At 37.7% G+C, this 22188-nt stretch overlaps 1 protein-coding gene across 2 annotated transcripts in view; it reads left to right on the forward strand.

Annotated features, from left to right (window-relative positions):
* The first annotated feature begins 3416 nt into the window (after positions 1 to 3416).
* LOC120414124 (protein N-terminal glutamine amidohydrolase) overlaps positions 3417 to 22188 on the forward strand; it is a 132475-nt gene continuing 113703 nt past the window's right edge. The window contains exons 1-2 of one of the 2 annotated variants that reach the window (XM_039575152.2): positions 3417 to 3484; positions 4245 to 4864. In XM_039575152.2, coding sequence (XP_039431086.1) covers positions 4794 to 4864 — 71 coding nt within the window. In that variant the 5' untranslated portion in view covers positions 3417 to 3484; positions 4245 to 4793. The remainder of the gene's footprint in view (positions 3485 to 4244; positions 4865 to 22188) is intronic. The other variant, XM_039575153.2, reaches the window with a different exon arrangement.

Raw genomic sequence — 22188 nt, forward strand, 5'->3', positions numbered from 1 at the left:
CATTCAAAATTATATTATTATCGTTGGTAAAATCCAAAAGCCTTGAATAGATGACTTTCTCAAAGAGTTTGGACAGACTACTCAAAAGACTAATGGGACGATAACTTGTTGGCGATGTTGGATCTTTTTGAGGCTTCAAAATTGGTATGACTTTGCCCAGTTTCCAATTGGTGGGGAAGTAACCAAGTTGCAAACATTTATTGAAAATATTGGCTAGATGTTGAAAGAACTGATCACTCTGTTTTTTCAACACTAGATTAAAAATGTTATCAAAGCCTGGAGCTTTCATATTTTTCATTTGTTTAACTGCAACTTTGACTTCCTCTCCAGAAACATGGGAATCTGCAGGAAATTCAAAGGTTGAGTCATTGATTGTTGAAATACTATTGGCTACTGATGTTTCTTTACGGCTGGTCATGGAAGCGCCAAGATTATGTGAACTAACAAAATGAAGCCCAAGTGCATTTGCCTTTTCCTCGGATGTAATCAAAGGATAATCCTCAACAATAAGAGGAGGAATAGGCTTTGGTTTGTTTTTAAGAACTTTTGAAAGTTTCCAAAATGGTTTTGAATAATTCCCAAGCTGGCTTACATGTTTTGAAAATTCTTGATTTCTGATATTGTCAAGTCGGTCTTGTATGATTTTGTTCAAATTGTTCACTGAAATCTTTTTGTCATAGTCCCCAGTCCGTTGATATTGTCTCCTATAAACATTCCTAAGTCTAATCAAGTTTTTAGTATCTACGTCAATATCAGTTACCTTAAAATTAACAGGAACCTCCCGAACGTTGGCAGCCTCTGCTTGGTTGATAGCCTGCTGGATCACCTCCAGCGAACGATCAATATCAGCAGAAGTTTCCGGGTGTTGATCATAGTCGATGTTGCTGTCTACCACTTGTTGAAACTGCTGCCAGTCAACGTTGTGGTAATCTTTCCGGGTTGGTTGCCGCTGCGGAGTAACGGAAGCTCCAACCTCCGCAACCACCGGATAGTGATCAGAACTCAACTCTTCAAACACCTCAGGATGAGCCACGTTCTCAGCCATATTGGTAATGAAGAAGTCGATGATTGAGTGATTCCCAGACCGAGCCACCCTCGTTGGACGATCCGGACTCACAACGTTGTAGTATCCGTTTTGCAGATCGTTGTGCAGAATCACTCCGTTCCGATTCCTCCTGCTGTTGCCCCAAACTTCATGCTTCGCGTTGAGGTCACCAGCGATGATGTACTTTGCGCTCCGCCGTGTCAGCTTCTGGATATCACTCTTCAGTTTTGCTGCTGAACCATCTCTGGAATTCACCTGACGTGGGCAGTATGCAGCAATGAAGAGTACTGGGCCAACCGAAGTGGGAATTTCCACCCCAACGGCCTCGATGATGTCCAGCTTGAAGTGTGGCAGCCGGCGTGGCTTGAGATCACGATGAACAGCGACAAGCACACCTCCTCCTCCAGAGGTGGTCCTATCGAGCTGCGTCGCGATCTTGTAGTTTTGCAGATAAACTTTTTCACCGGGCTTCAGATGAGTTTCCGTGATGGCAGCTACGTCGATCTCCTTCTCGCGAAGAAAATCCACCAGCTCTATGTTCTTCCTCCTAATGGAGCAAGCGTTCCAATTCAGCAGCTTGAGGGACCTACGATCCATACTGGATGACGAACGAGGTCAGCACTTCAATCTGCTGGGTCTTGGTTTTGCATCCACGCAGTGCAGCGGACATCTGTTTGAAAATATTGAGGAGTTCGGTTGAGGTGTAAAGATCGTTACCATTGTCCTCAACTGCTGGTTCTTGGGTTGGTCTTGGCTCCTGGCTGAAGCCCGGTGGTGGCGATCTCGGCTCCTGGCTGGAACCCGGCCGTGGATGATTCATCTCAGCTCTCTTCCTGGGATCCAACGGCAACGGTGCCAAGTTCGGGACCTGGCGTCGCGGTTGAAGAGGTGGAAAATTTTGCTCCACCAGGGTTGGAGGAGTTCTACGACGCTGAGGCTGATTCTTCGTCGATGCTTGCTGCCGAATTTTCACGAACTCAGCTCTCTTGGGGCACTTTCGGTCGGTTGACGAGTGCTCACCGTTGCAGTTGAGGCACTTCACCAGCGAATCTTGGATGCACTGGGATGTGATGTGCGCATCGGTACCACATTTGGCGCAACGACGCTTTAGGTGGCAGTTCTTACCTCCGTGCCCGAAGCCCAGGCAGTTGAAGCATTGTGTGACGTCACGATGCACTGGTCGGTATCGCTCCCACGACACGATAATGTTGAAAACCGCTCGGATTGCCTTCAGCTCAGGAAGCGTCGTCGATCCCTTAGCCAAATGTAGCAGGTAGAGCTGGTCACGGTACTTGATGTCTTTGTTGCGTCGGCTCATTTTGTGCACGGCCAACACATCCAGTTTCAAAACTTTTAGCTCGGCAGCTAATTCCTCCACTGGCATGTCGTACAGACCTCTGACGACGATTTTGTACGGCTTATCCATGGCGACATCATGGGTAAAGTACTCCGCCTCGTTTTCGGTCAAGTAATCCTTGACCAGTTGATAGTGCTGCCTGGATTGCACCAGCACCTTAAATCCGTCCTGACACAGACGAATGTTGCCTTGGAATTTCCCAGACTTGATGAGTTCAACCAGCCCCGCTCGAAAGTCGATCGTTGCTGCTGATTGCCTCACATAAAAAGGAGGCAGTTTCTCCTTTCGCTGTTTCACTTCATTCTCCTTTGCTTCCGCTACCTGGTCCTCGTCAGGCAGTCCAGCGAACTTGTTGTTCTTCAATAGCTGCTCCTCGTGCGACGAAGAGTTCTCCTCCTCCTCATCCATCGGTACAGTACCGTCGCTCTTTTTCGTCTTTTTGCTGTTCGATGTCACTTCCAAAAGCACCTTCCTTTTGGAAATTCCCGGTTTTTGGCCATCAGTTGAGGCCTCAACCTTCCTTTTGGAAATTCCCACTTTTTTGCCTGCTTGAGCCGCAGGTAGGGCAATATTGCCGGCGTTTTGCGCCGGGACGCGACGAGTCATGTTGATTCAGACAACCTTCACCAACGAATGCTCGGATAACAATGAACAATGCATGGAGTTATTTCGGTTTTCATTGAAATTCTCAGGATTGAAATCGAATTTCGGAGATCTGTGAAGGACAAAAAGTGATGCATCGTGAGCTGGTCATTTTGGCCCAAAATGCACGTGCGACAAGTTAGCACGAGAGTGACGTTACCACATAGATATATCAAGCTTTCAAGCTCCCTTCCCAAAGCTTTTATCATAGACTAAAACGCCAAGACGTTACACTTGGAAATATTTCGGCAACCGTTACCAAGTCATGACCGCTGTGAACAAACCGCCTGAAATTGAGATTTTGTGTGTACAGCGGGTAACATTTCGTTTTCCCGTCACCCTCTTTAGCTCGTTTCTCTGACAGCTCTCCCACACGTGCTTGCGCCTGTATGCGTGTTTTTGTTGTGCTCGCGGGCCGCAAGTGTTTTTCCTAAACATTCGTACGTCCTTTCTCGCAGGTGTGTGCGTGTGCGTGGTGCACTGGTGTTGGTGAAAGGAAAACTTCTAGCGCCTGCTGCGATTTTTCCGCTCGCTCTTTGATTAATCTCTCTGTTGAGAGAGAGAGGTAAAGGACAAGGCAGCAGTGGCAGGTCCTAGCCAAAGTTTTTCCTCGTCATAACACATTTTCCTCTGTGACCGCAGCCTGGACGGCAGGAGTTGATCCCTTTCGGAGTTCGTGTGTCGCGTTTTTTCCCTGGACCCGTTTTATGGTTAAAAGTTTAACTGGAAAATACAACAGCCGAGAGTCGTACAGTCGCGTGTGAACGTCCCCCTCGTATCCCTTGAGTCCTTTCCGTGAAGTCCCTTGCGCCAGGATTGGTCGTGGTCCTTAATCTCCCCCGGATTCTGGGCTGATTTCGCGAAAAGTGGGAAAATTTTCCTCGGAAAGGCACAGAATTTTGAGTGGTGGTCTGAAAGGAAAAAAAAGTGCGTGAAATGTGCTGAGTGTGAGAGAATCTTCACTTCTGCAGAGGCCTACACGCTGCTTTTCATTGTCCCGACACGGCCTACTGCGGTGTTGTGTTGTCCTTTCTTCTGGCCTGGCCGGATGTTCTAGAAGAGCTCGCACGCAAAGCAACCCGGAGATGCTGTGCGTGTTTTGGTGTGTGTAGTAGACGTAGGCTCTAGTTAGGATTCTTTCTTCCTTTACGTGAAATTTCGTCTCTGAATGCCCTGCACTGTTGTTACAACTTGTTACAGGTGTAGCGCGCGCAACAGGACCTCTCTCGTCACCGTTGGCCAACCCCCGGCTGTTCGGAAATGAATTAGCCCATGTAAACAAAGTAGATAGTGCACCCCTAAGCTAATACCCCGAAACAACCTAGGATAAGACAATATTCTCAGTCACGACAAAAAAAAGTATCTAACGAAATATTGTGCATTTCGTTCAAAAACGAAGAATCCTCGCGCGGTGATTAGCGAAATTTTGGCCCAGTTTCCCCGGCCCCCCCACAGCACGTGTGTCTGTGTGTGTAGCCTACTTTGACCCGTGGTGTGTGTGTGTGCGCGAATCTGTGTCAACAGTGGTCCCGACCCGACCAAGATCACCCCACGAGACTCACCGACCGAGAGAGTCAAGCAGGCTCTGAGAATTTTCGCGAGATAAATTGGCGGAGCAACAACTAACAACAAGAGAGAGTTAGCAGCAGCAGCAGCAGCAACAACAACAACAACACCCCCTCGTTTCCCCACCCTTCCTAGAACAAAAGAAAAGCGTGGAAAGCGGAAGAAGAGGAAAAAGAAGCGAAAATGTCGGCGAACGATGCAAACTTTATGCTGTTTCCCAGCATTAGCGATTGTTCCTACGTTTCGTGCTACTGGTAAGTGTTGAGCAGACATTTTTAATGCGGCATTATTGTCATATTATATTTCATAATTTCTACGAATATTTGAAGCAACATATTTAATTAAAAGATTTTTCAGCTTTTTTAAATAAAAAAATCGTGCACTACTAAAATGTATTGCAATTTGCAAGATTGTATTTCTTTTGACGGATTTTCCAACAATTCTTAATATATTATCTAAAGTTCAAGTTCGTCGAACGACGGTGGAGGATTTTTTTTTCAAAGGATGAACTGCACTGCGTATGCTGACTTCCATCAAATATTTTTATGGATTAAACTCCATTTAAAATTCCAATGCAAAGCGCCAGCTCCTGTTACATCTATCAAGCTCTTATTTGAGATTTAAGCTTAATACGTCTACGGATTAAGCCCCAGAATGCCCGCAAAATGTCATTTTTGTTACATCCTAATAAATACACAATTTTTATGATTGCAACATTTCCATTCATTACTATTTTTTTACTATCCAATCTTATTTCAAATTATCTACAAGGAACATTTTGGATAATGTATGTTGATTTAATACGTTATTAGTAAGGGGAAAAATTTTTTTATGTAAAATATCGAGGGATGTTCCAATTTTCACCAAACCAAATCAGCGATAGCTGAGTTCAAAAGTGTATTCAGTTGACATGGAATGTCTCATTAAATGTACAGTGTCAAACCTTATTTGCTACAGTTATGCTACTACAAAAAAAAATTACATGAAATTATAATAATTTGAAAAAGCCTTTATTTTATAAAAAAAAAAACATAAAACGTTCCGCTAACTGATTAGTAACCTGTAAACTGATTAGTTTGTTTGAGGAATTTTGAAGGGGAGACAAAACATGAAATAAATTTAAATTAGATTTAACATTTAATTGTATCAAAATTCATAGTTTCCTAGTGATGCTATGCTATGCTATGCTAATTGTACCAAAATTCATAGTTTTCGGCATAAATCAAACTTAAACTTTTTTTTTTTAATCTGTTTTCAGGCCATTTAAATACAGTAGTTGTTCGGTAACTGGGCTGAACAAAAAATAACGAGGGGACCACCGATGCATAATATTTTCCAGATGAAATATAAAAATAAAAGTTACTCAAATTTATTTACAATGCTTACTTTTCATATTTCTTTAATTGTAACTTGAAATTAAACAAAAGTTTGAAAAAAGTTTTTTTATTTCTTGAATATGATTTTTGCATCCCTCGGTCATTTTGGTTTGTTTTGTTTTTTTTTTTACGTCAATTATCGAGCGCCCAGTTCAAAAGCAGCCCAGGTAAACAACGCCCAGTTACAGAACAACTACTGTATACATTTACAACTACAGTAGTTGTTCGGTAACTGGGTTGAGAATGTTGCTTAGTTACCGAATGCTACTCGCTGACTGGGCTGAACAAAAATGCCGAGGAGACTACGAATGTAATATATTTTTTTTAATAAAATATAAATATAAAAATTACTTAACTTCATGCCCGGAGCATTTTTTTCATGCTGTAATTGTGACTTGAAATTTTGATTTTTTTTGTGGAATTTGAAAAACTTTAAAACATTTGTTTTATTTATTATATTTGATTTTTGCATTAGTTGACCCCTCGGTAATTTTAGTTTGTTTTTGTTTTTTTAAGTATGTCTCCTTTTTAAATGGGGACAGCCCAGTTGTCAAATCAAACTAAGCAACGCCCAGTAACGAACAAGTACAGTGAAATGAATTTGCAGACCATTGGTTGACTGCTTTGATCAAATCGATTAAAAATTTTAGTAAAGACGACTTGTTATACTGGTCCTATCAGCATGACAAAGGCCAATTTTACAAACAGTTTATTTAAAAAAAGGTAAAAATATGTTCATGTTTTTTTATATAACAAGTGCTCAGTTTTTGATTACAACATTTCTTCAAAAAAACAAAATTTCAAAATCGGGATTTGTCATGCACACAAGATATGTCTTGAAAGTCTTAACCTCTAATTTCAACCAATTTGGTCCATCTCATCTCGAGATTTCGCGTAAATCAACCCGGTGTTTCGAGGGAAACGCTCAGAAAGTTTGACAGTTCGCTTTGAGCGTGGGAAAAAAGTCTGTTTCTCACAATTATTATAAAAAATATCTTCATGACACTTTCAGGCGCTATTGGAAATTATTTTTTTAGTGGATTTTAAGTGGATTTTGCTGATAGCTGGGTTTTCAAGCATCTTCTCACGGTCGTTGCAAACAGTCGTGGATAGGCCTAGGGGTGCCCAATGTTTTCAAAAAGTTCAACTGAAATAAACAATTTTGACTTAAATCAACAACATCAAAAATACAATGAAGCAAAAAAAAAATTAATTAAAAAGAATCTTTGGTTTAACGTCACGGAAAATCATTTTGCAGTTTCAAGCATAATTTTCAAAGTGAATTGAAAAATGTATCATAAAATGCTTAGGTCATGATCATAGCTTGACACAGTCGCAAATTCAAGAAAAAAAATGCGTTGGTCCTATAATGAAATAATAATTTTAATATTTTATTAAAGATGAGTTTTGGTGAAAATTGCAAAGTTTATTTTCATTACGAAGCGCAGACTTCACCACCTAAAGTCGTCCATGATTTGTGAGTTTGAGGCGGTAGTTTATTGTAGGTGAGCCCCGCATATCGGTTGCAGCCCATTTCACACCCGAACCCGTTCAGACAGACAAAGAAAGCCAGCAAGCAACAGGCTGTGGCTGATGGTATTGTGGAATTATAGTCGAGGAAAGTTCCACTCATCGAACCGGGTTGATGGCTGTAATGGGGGAAGTTTGGGGAACGATGATTGATGGGTGATTTTTTATCGAACTTTGATGGACTTGCATGATTGAGGTGTGATGATTACTTGCAGATTTTCTTCTCTTGCCATTTTCGAGTGCGGTGGAAAATTGTGTTTTGTGTGTGTGTTTGGGCTTGTTTGTGGGGGAAAACTTTTCTCGGAAGGGTGAAATCAATATGATTTATTTATGAAACTCCGGACTTCCTTCCTGTGTGAAAATTAGATGTCTTCATTTGATTGAATGGGGGGAGTTTCGAAACTGATTGGGAATATTAATCGATTTGAGTTTTTAGAATTTTTATTGCAACTAAATCCTTTTCATCACTGAACGTCTTCAAAACATAAAACAAATCTGAACTCGCCCCCCTGAAATAAGCTCAAACCATTACCCTGGGTAATCTTTACGCAAAGCAAAAAAGAAACCCGCAGAAATGTAATCCAAATTTAACAACACTTTGCGCGACGAAATGTGAAGAACGTGAAAAAGCTCGGTTCCAGAAGCATGCACCGAGCAAAGCGCCAAATTCAGAGTGAAAAAAAGATAAAATAAAACCAGACTATAGAGAAGAGGGCTTCTGCATCCCAAGTATTAAAAGTCAACCGGGCGAAGCAGTAATTTCGCAGCATTTGCTTGTTTCCATACTTTTCGTTTTCTTGCTCTCGTTCTTTTGTGCTAGGTGCACCATTTTACCTTTGGAAAAAAACCCCACCTTCATCCCTCCCCAGTATCAGATGGGGAAAAGTTTATTCTTTTAACAGTGTGACTGAGTTTTCTTGATGAGTTGTTTTTAAATATAGTTTTAGGTTCTTAACATATGAGCTAATAATTATGAAGTGCAAAACAGAAATACAATTTCTTATAAAGTTTCAAAACAATGAAACTATGGTGTGTTTGTTGTTGACAAAAAAGTTACGTAGGGATTAGAAAAGGCAATGTTATCGCTGGAAATTGAACATCAATTTTACAATTTTACGTTGAAAAGGTCTTTCAAATACCTATCCAACGACAGGTCGCATGATAGATCCAGACAACGTTTTCATTGAAATATATGAGATCCGGCTTCTAAAAAGTTCATAAATAACACTTAAGTGCTTATAACTTTTGATAGGGTCGTCAGATCTTCAATCTACAGAACTCGTTGGAAAGGTCTTTTGATTACCTATCCAACAATAAGTCGCATGATAGATCCGGACAACGATTTCATCGAAATATATGAGATCCGGCCTCTAAAAAGTTCATAAATAACACTTAAGTGCTTATAACTTTTGATAGGGTTGTCAGATCTTCAATCTTTTGAACTCGTTGAAAAGGTCTTTTAAATACCTTTCTAAAAATGTATAACATGACGAGGTTTCTTACAAAAACCACCCTTTTTACAATCTTCCGGACTTTTGTTAAATTCGTTTTTTTAGCATAACTTTTGAAGTACTTAACTAAACTTTATAATTTTCAATAGCGACTTATGGGACCCCAAGACGGATCAAATGAGACCAAAACGGTCCAAATCGAGTCAGCCAGTGCCGAGATAACTCAGTGCAATTTTTTTTGATCAACATCCCACCACACACACAGACATTTGCTCAAAATTTGATTCTGAGTCGATATGTATACATGAAGGTGGGTCTAGGAGGTCAAATTAAGAATTTCGTTTTTCGAGTGATTTTATAGCCTTTCCTCAGTAAGGTGAGGAAGGCAAAAACTATGGAATTTATTGTTTTGATCTCTTATTTAATGCATGATGTTTGGAAAAAATGTAATAGTTTTGCAAAGCAAAACAAAGTAAATCTTTATTTTCCCGTATTAAGAAGGTTATTTTGAGCCATTTTTGTTCTACGAAAAACTTTAACTTTCTTGTTTTATGTTTTCATGTTTTTTTTTGTATTTTACTTTGCATTTATCTTGTTTAGTTTATGTTTGCTTTTGGTTTTTCAGTATTTAGCCTAATCCACACACCTCTTATCATTACATTTTGCCTATCTACTTTTGCATGTTTTAAAGTCACTTTTTCTATTTTTCGCTTGTTTTTCACATTTTCCGCCATAGAATGGCACCATAATCATTTAAATTGTAAAAAAATGCGCAGATGTATAGTCTGGGATACTACAAAAACTACTGCACACTTCTTTTTACTTAACATATAGGAAATGTTAGTAAAAAAACAGCCCATTGAAATAGTTTTTGAAAAATCCGGGAATTCCCGAAAATGAAAAAAGCGGGTTTTGGCCCGGAAATAAATATATATTTTTTTAGTAGAAATACATTACTAGTTAAATACATAATAATCGATAAGAATTTTAAAGAATTAACATTTGTATTCGTCATATATCAGCAATAATTTGACTTATTAGTGAAAATTGTTAAATTTGAGTTTACAGATTCACAAAATTCCTAAAGCTTTAAATAGTTTTTATTTATCTCTCTATATTTTTAAAGGACTGGTTATTACATTTATGAATATTAATAATTTTAAAAATTGGAAAAAATATATTAAACTATTCAGACTTAAGCCTCGGTTTTCCCCTGTTGGCCATAGCAGAATAAAAAAGAAAAAAATGTATATTTTTAATTTGTTTTAAGGGGTCACATACTCAAAAACTCTCTAGCTTTTATATGAAAAACATAAAAATATTTTTATCTTGTTCAAATATAAACTTTTTTGAATATTGGCCTTCGTCAGGCGCACGGAACCAGTTTAACGAGTGTTCACCAAAATTATGAGCTGATTTGGTCAAAGCAGTGTTTTTAAACTGCCAACTTCAAATTGTTTTATCTTGGCAATGGTACAACCAAAAGTTTTCAAATTTATTTTGTTGATAGATGAAAATATATATTTATGTAACCCCTTAAGCTATTTAAAAGCTGTCGTCTATGTTTAGATTGAAGTGTGGATTATCACCAATTAATATAATAGAGCAGATTCCATGATTTTAAGCTTGAAAACATAACAAATATAATGAAAATATAGATTTTATGACTGTTTAAAAAAAATCCCGGGATCCCGGGAATTCCCGGGGTTTCAAAAATATTTTTCCCGTTTCCAGGGAAATTCAAAACCCGGGAAAATTTAACGCCCTGATTGCTCCTTTCCCCTTTGGAGAGCATTTTATTGTTAGCAAAAAACATCCATAAAATGAAGATATTAATATATTCTTCTGTAATAAGGTCGCAGCAAATATTTTTTTAATGTTTTTGTCGCCCCCGCCCCCTTCAAAATCAATCCGAAAAATCAGGGGGAAAAAATATTTTTTTCAAAAAACTTCAGAGTTTTTAATGGAAATAGAAGTCTTATAAACTGAAAACAAATTGAAATGCGTTTTCTTGCGTTAGAAATCATATTTAGCATGTCCAGGATCAACCAATAATATTTTGAATTTTTGTGAAATTCCGTTGCAAATTGAAGCAAATTTTTTGTTTTTCGGCTGATAAAAAAGTTTTTCAATACCTAATGGTGAAAACTAATGATTGCAATGCAACTGGAAGGTGTAAAATGCAATTTAAAACTTTTTTTCATTGAAATTTGAATACCATGGCTTGTTATTTCAATTTTTTAATTTCTTCATTTTTTGAAATTTTTTCGTTTGCATATTTGTTATTTAATTTAGTGTAAAATTTATTTCGATTTTAAAGTAGTTTTTTCGTTAATTTTAAATTTTAATGGGTATTCCATGTTCAGATATTTTAACAATAAAAAATCTGCTTTCAGCAAGATGCGAAATTCGTTTTAAAAACAATACTCGCTCCTCAGCCGAACAGCAAAAGTTCGGCAGCTTCAAGAGTTTTGTTTGCCGAAGCATTATTCGCATTTTTATTCAAATTGTGATGTTAATACCGTTAATACTCATCTCATTGAAAGAGGAGTGTGAGAAGCGGAGAGTGGTTTAGCATAGCTGAGCGGGGGGAGAAGTTGGAAAATGTGGGCTTTCTTCAAAGTGAGTTCGGTTCGGTGACACTCAAAGTTGAGGTACAAAATTTCCCTCTCTCCTTCTCCTTAATTTCCACCATCACATTTTGTTTATACTTGGAAGCATTTGCTTATCCTTTTGAAGGGGGGTCATTGTTATAGCTTCTGTTAGACACCAGTTTTCTTTTCCCTGCGTATATTTTATGAATATGACAAAAGGAAGCAAAATTCGCACCACAAGTCAAAAGTTTTTCGGTGGTAGCACTTGCTGGGTGGTGGGTGTGGTCAGCTGGTCGTACTTCATTCTATCTTATTTTTTTACTTGTCTTGTCTTAGTGGAACCTTTCTGAAAGATGATGAATATTGAAACATTGACATGGGCCATCAGGACGTCGACGACGACGACGAAGATTCCCCCATCAAGACCGAAAGAAGCAATTCTCTGGAAGTTCTTAAGATTCTCTGAAATGATTTATTATGAACGGATTTGGCAAAATTGAATTAAAAGAATTTTGTTAAGTAAGTGTTTTAACAATAATTAACAAACAAAATAGAAATATTGAATTTAATACTTAAAAACTTAATTTTCCAGAGATCAAAAGACAAAAAGCTTCACAAGCTAAAACACACAAAAAAATCAAATGAGGAAAAAAATGCGAAACATGTTTGAGACTCATATTTTACGCAAATGGAAGTTGCCGATATTTTTCTTCACTCGGCGAGAGGATTCATTTCAGTTCTCTATCGTGCACACACTCACAAAGCACAAAAAAAAAGAAAATTGCGTGATTTGCATTTGCTGTCCGGGGCATTGTCCATTCAAGTCGCGTGTTTTTTTGGCAAGTGTCGCATGATTTTTCCCTTTGTCCGTGCTGACTTTTCATACACACATACACACAATCGTGCCGATCGATTTTCATATCGTGCTGTGACGAGAGGTCAGTTGCTGGGTCAGAACAGCGCGCGTTCTGACTGGAGGGCTGCAATATTTCTACATTTTTATGACACATGGTTTTCGAGGCGAGCGTTGGCGAAGTGGATTTCAGTTTCAGGTTTTCTTTTTATTCAATTCTAAATTCTTAAAAATAAATTAACAAAAAAAATATCTTACGTTTTACGAGCAACATTTCTTTTTGTTTCGGTTTAGGCATAAGTGTTATGGAAATTTCTTGAAAAATCCATTTTTGCATAAGGTTTTAATAACAGTTTAAGTTATCATAACAAAATTTGTTGAATATTGGTTGAAACCCAAAATAACTTTGGAATAACATTTTTTGTTACGGAAGAATACCTCCAACTGTTGTTGGGATGATCGGATTAGTTGTTAAAATAACACAAAATAATAACAAAGATTTGTTCGAAGAATAACTTAAAATGTTTTTAGCCTGATATTACAATAACAATCCAATAACAAAAAAAATCAAAACGACCAATAACAAATCCTGTTATAAATAACATACAATGTTATTGGCCTTATATTCTCAATTATCAAAACATGTTATTGCCAAGTTCCATCTGCTCGGGTTTACACATTGAAGTACAACACGTTAGCGACAATTGGTTATAAAAGATTTAAATAAACAGATTGCACAATTAATTAAAAAAAGACTTATCGATGAAGATCTGCTGATTTTGTTTTCAATTTATTGATGTATATTAATATTTATATAATTAGAGATTTAAATCAGACAGAACATAAACAAAAAACACCCTACACCCTTCCAAAATATTTATCATTTCAAATGAGAAGGGTTCAAAAGCGTGTTATTCTTAATAACATAATTTGAAAATTTTAGAAAATATTTTTAAATATTTCTGAATATTTATATCTTTTCAAAAAAATCCATTATTTTGTTTGACTTTGCTGAGTTTCAGTGGAAATAAGTTTCATAAATGTCATTTTATAAATAACATCTTTTGATTGTTTACTTCCCGGGCAGACGGTAATAACAAAATTCATACCATTTCAATTACAAATACTGTTAAAATAACAGAAAGTGTTATGGATTCTTCTTGAAAAATCATTTTTTGCATTAGAGTTGAATTACAGTTTATGTTATCATAACAAAATTTGTTAATGGGCTGATATTGATTGAAAGCAAAAACAACATGAGAATAAAAAAAATTGTTATGAAAGGAGATCTCGATGATAAATTTCCTGAATGAAACCAGTTTGTACAACAAACTTTGAACAATTTTGCCCGAATGTTGTGAAATGGGGATTAGCTGTTAAAAAAAAATAACGATGATTTGTAGTCTGATATTACAATAACAATCCAACAACAACAACAAAAAAAAACATAACGGCGAATAACAAAACTTGCTATATATAACATAATTTTTTTTTTGACTAGTAGGGCTTTTTCTCGTATGTTTGGCAGGTTAAGCACTCGCTCCTAACTCCATCCAATTTGATGATTTTCACTATTTAAACAACTAATTTTGCAAAACTTTTGATAAAAACTTGCTTGCTCACTTCTTTTTGAGCTATTTATCACTCGATTTCAGTTGAAAACGCTTTTAATTAGCTTTAATTGAATGTCAAAGTCCTAACCTGCCAACATTAGAGGCACGCTGGAATTAGATGCTGTTCCCCTATTTTTAAATATCAAAACAAAAAAACTTTCAAAATTATTAACGAACAATTCCAGCTTAAATCAGGAATTTTTCTGGTTCTTTTGTACCCGACCCTCTCCGATTTCAATGAAACTTTGTAGACATGTTATCCTAGACCTTTATAAGCCATTTGTGTGTAAATGGAGCCAATTGTACTCGAAAATAACATTTGAGAAGGGAGTAAGCTATTATTTTTTTTTTATTTTGCAATTTAAAAATTACTGTATCTCGAAGCTGTTGCATCGTATCAAAAAGTGGTCAAAGACAAACTTGTAGGAAAATCGATGGGCTTTCTGATACAAATACACTGAAATAAAAATACACGCCACTTCTATGAGATTTTTTGATTTTTACGGTGTTCAAAATTATTGAGGAAATAGCCTAAGATGTTGCAAAAAGACTGACAAATAATGCAGGGTGGTATGTCTCTCCTAAAAAAAAATACAAAAATCATTTACTAAAACTGTTGCTGTTGAAATTGCACAAACATCTTCTCGGGTTGCTGTAAAATAATAGATTCTCATGGGTAACAATGAGACACTTTGATTTTTCTTCAATAAACTTTTCAAAATCGATGGAAATCTTTCAAAACATGAATTAAAAGTGATTTTTGGCATATTTATAGAGTTTAAACTTCATTTAACCAAAAATACTAAGTTATTTGGTATTAATATACGGATTTTACATAATTTCAATACTTTTTAGTGTAACTTTTGTTATTAAAAGTTTCATGTTGGCAAAATCGCTCTAAAATGTTCAAGGCAAGTCACCTGCAATGGAACAATACAAAAACATAATGTTTTGCTAGAAAAATGTTGATTTTCGTAAAGTGTCTCATTGTTCCCCAGCTGTCTCATTGTTCCTGCCAAGTGCGTCTACAATGAGACAGTTGAATAACTATGGCTGTAGATGTAGGATCGATCTCATATTTTGGTCAATGTTAGAACACATTAAAAGAAAGATAATGCAACTAAAAGCTCATTAAAACATGCTAATGAAAAAAATAGAAAAATCGCTGAAAGTTGAAAACCAAAAGTGTCTAATTGATGACTACCCTACCCTACATTTGAAAAGTTCTAATTTATCTAAAATAGTTATTACTTTACACATTTATGGAAGAAAAATCACACATTTTTTATGACATAAAAAATGTACCCATTCCAGTCTCAAAATCAGTTCCAGTTATGCAGTTAAGTCTCAAATTTTCAAATGTAGATTAGGTGACAAGAAAAATTGAAAATTTTGGATCATTGTTATCCGAGCATTCGTTGGTGAAGGTTGTCTGAATCAACATGACTCGTCGCGTCCCGGCGCAAAACGCCGGCAATATTGCCCTACCTGCGGCTCAAGCAGGCAAAAAAGTGGGAATTTCCAAAAGGAAGGTTGAGGCCTCAACTGATGGCCAAAAACCGGGAATTTCCAAAAGGAAGGTGCTTTTGGAAGTGACATCGAACAGCAAAAAGACGAAAAAGAGCGACGGTACTGTACCGATGGATGAGGAGGAGGAGAACTCTTCATCGCACGAGGAGCAGCTTTTGAAGAACAACAAGTTCGCTGGACTGCCTGACGAGGACCAGGTAGCGGAAGCAAAGGAGAATGAAGTGAAACAGCGAACGGAGAAACTGCCTCCTTTTTATGTGAGGCAATCAGCAGCAACGATCGACTTTCGTGCGGGGCTTGTTGAACTCATCAAGTCTGGGAAAGTCCAAGGCAACATTCGTCTGTGTCAGGACGGATTTAAGGTGCTGGTGCAATCCAGGCAGCACTATCAACTGGTCAAGGATTACTTGACCGAAAACGAGGCGGAGTACTTTACCCATGATGTCGTCATGGATAAGCCGTACAAAATCGTCGTCAGAGGTCTGTACGACATGCCAGTGGAGGAATTAGCTGCCGAGCTAAAAGTTTTGAAACTGGATGTGTTGGCCGTGCACAAAATGAGCCGACGCAACAAAGACATCAAGTACCGTGACCAGCTCTACCTGCTACATTTGGCTAAGGGATCGACGACGCTTCCTGAGCTGAAGGCAATCCGAGCGGTTTTCAACATTATCGTGTCGTGGGAGCGATACCGACCAGTGCATCGTGACGTCACACAATGCTTCAACTGCCTGGGCTTCGGGCACGGAGGTAAGAACTGCCACCTGAAGCGTCGTTGCGCCAAATGTGGTACTGATGCGCACATCACGTCCCAGTGCATCCAAGATTCGCTGGTGAAGTGCCTCAACTGCAACGGTGAGCATTCGTCAACCGACCGAAAGTGCCCCAAGAGAGCTGAGTTCGTGAAAATTCGGCAGCAAGCATCGACGAAGAATCAGCCTCAGCGTCGTAGAACTCCTCCAGCCCTGGTGGAGCAAAATTTTCCACCTCTTCAACCGCGACGCCAGGTCCCGAACTTGGCACCGTTACCGTTGGATCCCAGGAAGAGAGCTGAGATGAATCATCCACCGCCGGGTTCCAGCCAGGAGCCGAGACCGCCACCACCGGGCTTCAGCCAGGAGCCAAGACCAACCCAAGAACCAGCAGTTGAGGAAAATGGTAATGATCTTTACACCTCAACCGAACTCCTCAATATTTTCAAACAGATGTCCGCTGCACTGCGTGGATGCAAAACCAAGACCCAGCAGATTGAAGTGCTGACCTCGTTCGTCATCCAGTATGGATCGTAGGTCCCTCAAGCTGCTGAATTGGAACGCTTGCTCCATTAGGAGGAAGAACTTAGAGCTGGTGGATTTTCTTCGCGAGAAGGAGATCGACGTAGCTGCCATCACGGAAACTCATCTGAAGCCCGGTGAAAAAGTTTATCTGCAAAACTACAAGATTGCGACGCAGCTCGACAGGACCACGTCTGGAGGAGGAGGTGTGCTTGTCGCTGTTCATCGTGATCTCAAGCCACGCCGGCTGCCACACTTTAAGCTGGACATCATCGAGGCCGTTGGAGTGGAAATTCCCACTTCGGTTGGCCCAGTACTCTTCATTGCTGCATACTGCCCACGTCAGGTGAATGCCAGAGATGGTTCAGCAGCAAAACTGAAGGGCGATATCCAGAAGCTGACACGGCGGAGCGCAAAGTACATCATCGCTGGTGACCTCAACGCGAAGCATGAAGTTTGGGGCAACAGCAGAAGGAATCGGAACGGAGTGATTCTGCACAACGATCTGCAAAACGGATACTACAACGTTGTGAGTCCGGATCGTCCAACGAGGGTGGCTCGGTCTGGGAATCACTCAATCATCGACTTCTTCATTACCAATATGGCTGAGAACGTGGCTCATCCTGAGGTGTTTGAAGAGTTGAGTTCTGATCACTATCCGGTGGTTGTGGAGGTTGGAGCTTCCGTTACTCCGCAGCGGCAACCAACCCGGAAAGATTACCACAACGTTGACTGGCAGCAGTTTCAGCAAGTGGTAGACAGCAACATCGACTATGATCAACACCCGGAAACTTCTGCTGATATTGATCGTTCGCTGGAGGTGATCCAGCAGGCTATCAACCAAGCAGAGGCTGCCAACGTTCGGGAGGTTCCTGTTAATTTTAAGGTAACTGATATTGACGTAGATACTAAACACTTGATTAGACTTAGGAATGTTTATAGGAGACAATATCAACGGACTGGGGACTATGACAAAAAGATTTCAGTTAACAATTTGAACAAAATCATACAAGACCGACTTGACAATATTAGAAATCAAGAATTTTCAAAACATGTAAGCCAGCTTGGGAATTATTCAAAATCATTTTGGAAACTTTCAAAAGTTCTTAAAAACAAACCAAAGCCTATTCCTCCTCTTATTGTTGAGGATTCTCCTTTGATTACATCCGAGGAAAAGGCAAATGCACTTGGGCTTCATTTTGTTAGTTCACATAATCTTGGCGCTTCCATGACCAGCCGTAAAGAAACATCAGTTGCCAATAGTATTTCAACAATCAATGACTCTACCTTTGAATTTCCTGCAGATTCCCATGTTTCTGGTGAGGAAGTCAAAGTTGCAGTTAAACAAATGAAAAATATGAAAGCTCCTGGCTTTGATAACATTTTTAATCTAGTGTTGAAAAAACAGAGTGATCAGTTCTTTCAACATCTAGCCAATATTTTCAATAAATGTTTGCAACTTGCTTACTTCCCCACCAATTGGAAGCTGGGCAAAGTCATACCAATTTTGAAGCCTCAAAAAGATCCAACATCGCCAACAAGTTATCGCCCCATTAGTCTTTTGAGTAGTCTGTCCAAACTCTTTGAGAAGGTCATCTATTCAAGGCTTTTGGATTTTACCAACGATAATAATATAATTTTGAATGAGCAGTTTGGCTTCCGAAAGGGGCATAATACTGCTCATCAGCTTACGAGAGTAACTAAAATCATCAAGCAGAACAAGCATGAGTCTAAATCAACTGCTATGGCTTTGTTGGATGTTGAGAAGGCTTTTGACAATGTTTGGCATGATGGTTTGATACATAAACTGTATTTATACGGTTTTCCAATGTATCTTATCAAAATTATCCAGCACTATCTTTCGGAGAGATCGTTCAGGGTTTTTCTGAATGGGATTGCTTCTGGATTATTCAACATTGATGCTGGGGTTCCCCAAGGAAGTATTCTTGGCCCACTTCTGTACAATATTTTTACATCTGATTTGCCTACTCTTCCTGGTAATGGTGTGTTGTCACTTTTTGCTGATGACACTGCCGTTATTTATAAGGGTAAAATAACCAGATATTTAGTCGGCCGTCTTCAGAAGGGTCTTGACGTTCTTTCCGAATACTTTGGCGACTGGAAAATTCGCATAAATGCAGCCAAAACTCAAACCATCATTTTTCCACTTTCCAAATCGGCCCGATTTGTCCCAAAGGATGATGTTTTGATTAAAATGAATGATGTTTCAATACCCTGGTCAAAGGAAGTTGTATATTTAGGTCTCATACTTGACTCGAAACTATTGTTTCGACAGCATGTAGATAAAATATTGAACAAGTGCAGCATTCTCATCAGGTGTTTGTATCCTTTAATTAACAGAAAATCAAAGTTATCTTTGAAAAATAAGCTAGCAGTTTACAAACAAATAATTTACCCCGTTATTGAGTATGCAGTACCTGTTTGGGAGTGTTGCGCTAGAACTCATAAATTGAAGCTCCAGCGTGTCCAAAACAAGGTACTCAAAATGGTTTTGAATGTTCCTGGCTGGACTAGATCAAGTGAGGTTCATGAATTAGCAGAAGTAAAAATGTTGGATCAGAAGATTCAAGAAAAATGTTTGAAATTCAGGGAAAAATGTGCTATATCTGAATACCCCTTGATTCAAGGATTGGTTTAGTTTATGGTAAGATTAAGTTAGTTTTAGGTTAGGTTATGTTTTCTTATTTTTTTTTTTCTTCATTGTACCTAGTGTTACAAAAATGATAAATCATATACTTTTAAAGTTATGAATATGAACAGTGTTTAAATCACGAAAAGCAAACTAAAGCTGAAGAGCCACAGCTGACCACTTATTATGTAAACCAAATGTAATTATTATAAGAAAGATTCAATAAAGTATATTTAATTCAAAAAAAAAAAAAAAAAAGAAAATTTTGGAAAAATAATCTGTGCCATTTTTAAGCCAAATCGGTTAAGGCAGGAGTGCTCAATCTCTTGGCCCAGCGGGCCAGATCTGATTTTTCTGAAGCAGTAGCGGGCCGGAAATGTTTGATAAAAGTTGAAAAAGTTATCAAGTTTTTTTATAAGGTTCTTTTAAAATAAACAAATGGATAAACTAGAGTTGCAAATAAGATTCATGTATCTTGATTTTTTAAAAGAATGAAAAACAAAGATATCTTTTAAAAATGTGTTTATTTTATTCATTTTAATTTTCATGTGTTCAAAATTGTATAGTTATTGTTTTTGTCGATTGCAATTCAATATCCTGATATATTTTTTTATAAAACATTCAAATTTCATTGTTCGTTGCAATTTTTTATGTTTAATTAATTAATTTCCTCAACTCAACAATATAAATAAAAATCAATGCGACATGATAAAATTTATTGAAATGAAATTGGATTACAAAAAAATTGTGTTTTTGTGCACCTTTATTCGAATACTTTACAAAATATAATAAAATTAAGTTTATGAATTTATTGAAAATATATATTTTGCTCCCTGATTTCTTGACTTCTTGATCCAAGTTTTTCATATATTTCACAATTTTACGAAATGGATAACTTTGTTTTCCTGCTCCATTTTTCAGTTTAAAAATAGAAATATAGAAATGATAAGAATTAAATTCAAACATAAAGAATGTTTTAATTTGAAACGAAGGCATTTTAAAAATACATAGTGAAAATTCAAACTTAACGTTGAATTAGCTACATTTTATTGCAATAGCAATAAATGTTCCTTTATTTTTTTTTTGTATTAGGTAATATGTGAAAATTTGATCTCAAGCTTATTTTTTAAAATTTTGACTATCAATTTATTCATTGAATATTTCATGAACATCATAGTCATAGTTCATAGAACTATTTTAAAAAGCCGTCGCGGGCCGGATGAAATGGCTGCACGGGCCGGATCCGGCCTAGCCAGTCATTCAGGAGGTATCCTTGATGTTGATTTGTTTTTTTTTTTCACCATAATGTAAATTCCCCAGCAAATTTTCATTGTACTTATTTATTTTGACTCTTGAAACTAAGGAAAACAGCTTTGTAATAGATATAGAAAAAATTTTGAAAAAAAAATCAAGCAATTACATTTATTAAGCTGTTGAAAAAATGCTAAACAAGTTGCTTTTCTTATAACAGTAAACGATCTTTCAAATCGACTTTATCGCACTCAATGCGCCATACATTTAAAACGATCTTTATGAATCACATTTTAACCATTTAATCACCAGAGTAAATGCATTTCTGGTGCAAAGCCCCGTCAAATGGAACCGACAACGGGTGTAAGTACATTCTGCCCCGCTGAGCTTGGAAAACATGAACAACCATGATGTGAGCGGAACGGATGCTGAGCGTGCAGCAGCAGAAGCTCTATGTGATGTGTGATGTGGTGGATGATGTCATGTTGAGCGGTATGACCCCCTTCCCTCGGTGAACCCTAGACATGTTGGCGCTTGAGTAAGGGGGGCTCTATTTGTGAGGATTTAATTGAAGATTTCATGCATTTAAATGTATTTTTGATGAGAATGCTGAATTAAAACAGTGTTTGTAAAACCTTGATTGATTCATTACTATACATTTAATTTATGGCTCTAATCATTTGAGCAAATATAGCGTCGACTGCCATCGTGCACCGACGACGGTGGAAGGAGGTTTTCCAGCCAATTTCCACATTGCTCGTTTTCCATGATGGCACGCGAGTTAACTGAAGGATCAAAGATAAATCATTTTGCTAACCGTGACACTGACTGACACTCTTGCTCTGCGGTTTGTGTACATCAAGAGAGCTTAAATTGTTGCAATTTTACGATATCTTGTACGAATTAAATTTTTAGTATTTTGTTTTGATAAAGTTAAACAAAACTGTAAAAATAACCTTCAAATAACATACCTTTTTTCAATGTCGAAACCAAAAGTCTATTGCCTTTCCGAAAATCTAACATTCACCTTAGCTAAACACACTCCAAAAGCTATACAACAGACATTTCGACTTCCATCTCCAGTCGAGCAGAGCATACACAAATTGCTGCTATACGGTGAAGTGTTTGCGAGATGAAAACCGAGAAATAACTCCATTTTCGTTCCAGAAATTGAAGCCCAAAACAGGCTGACCGTACTCATCCGAAAGGTTGGCATTTGATGGCTGTGGGTGGGCAGAACCTTGTAGGGGATATTGGATATATTTTTTTATGATCGAAATCGAAACTATTGAAAATTTATATTGGTTTTTAATGTTGGTTTTACCTTATTATTTTAAATTTACTCCCTTTTATTAGTTTGGTTTGATATTTTTTGGTCCGTAATTATTAGGAGGTAAATTTATTGTGGTTTGATTGAGCGTTTCAGCAGAATGCATTACTGTGAATAGAAAGAGAA

This window comes from Culex pipiens, chromosome 3 (assembly GCF_016801865.2).
Source record: "Culex pipiens pallens isolate TS chromosome 3, TS_CPP_V2, whole genome shotgun sequence".
NCBI lineage: Eukaryota > Metazoa > Arthropoda > Insecta > Diptera > Culicidae > Culex > Culex pipiens.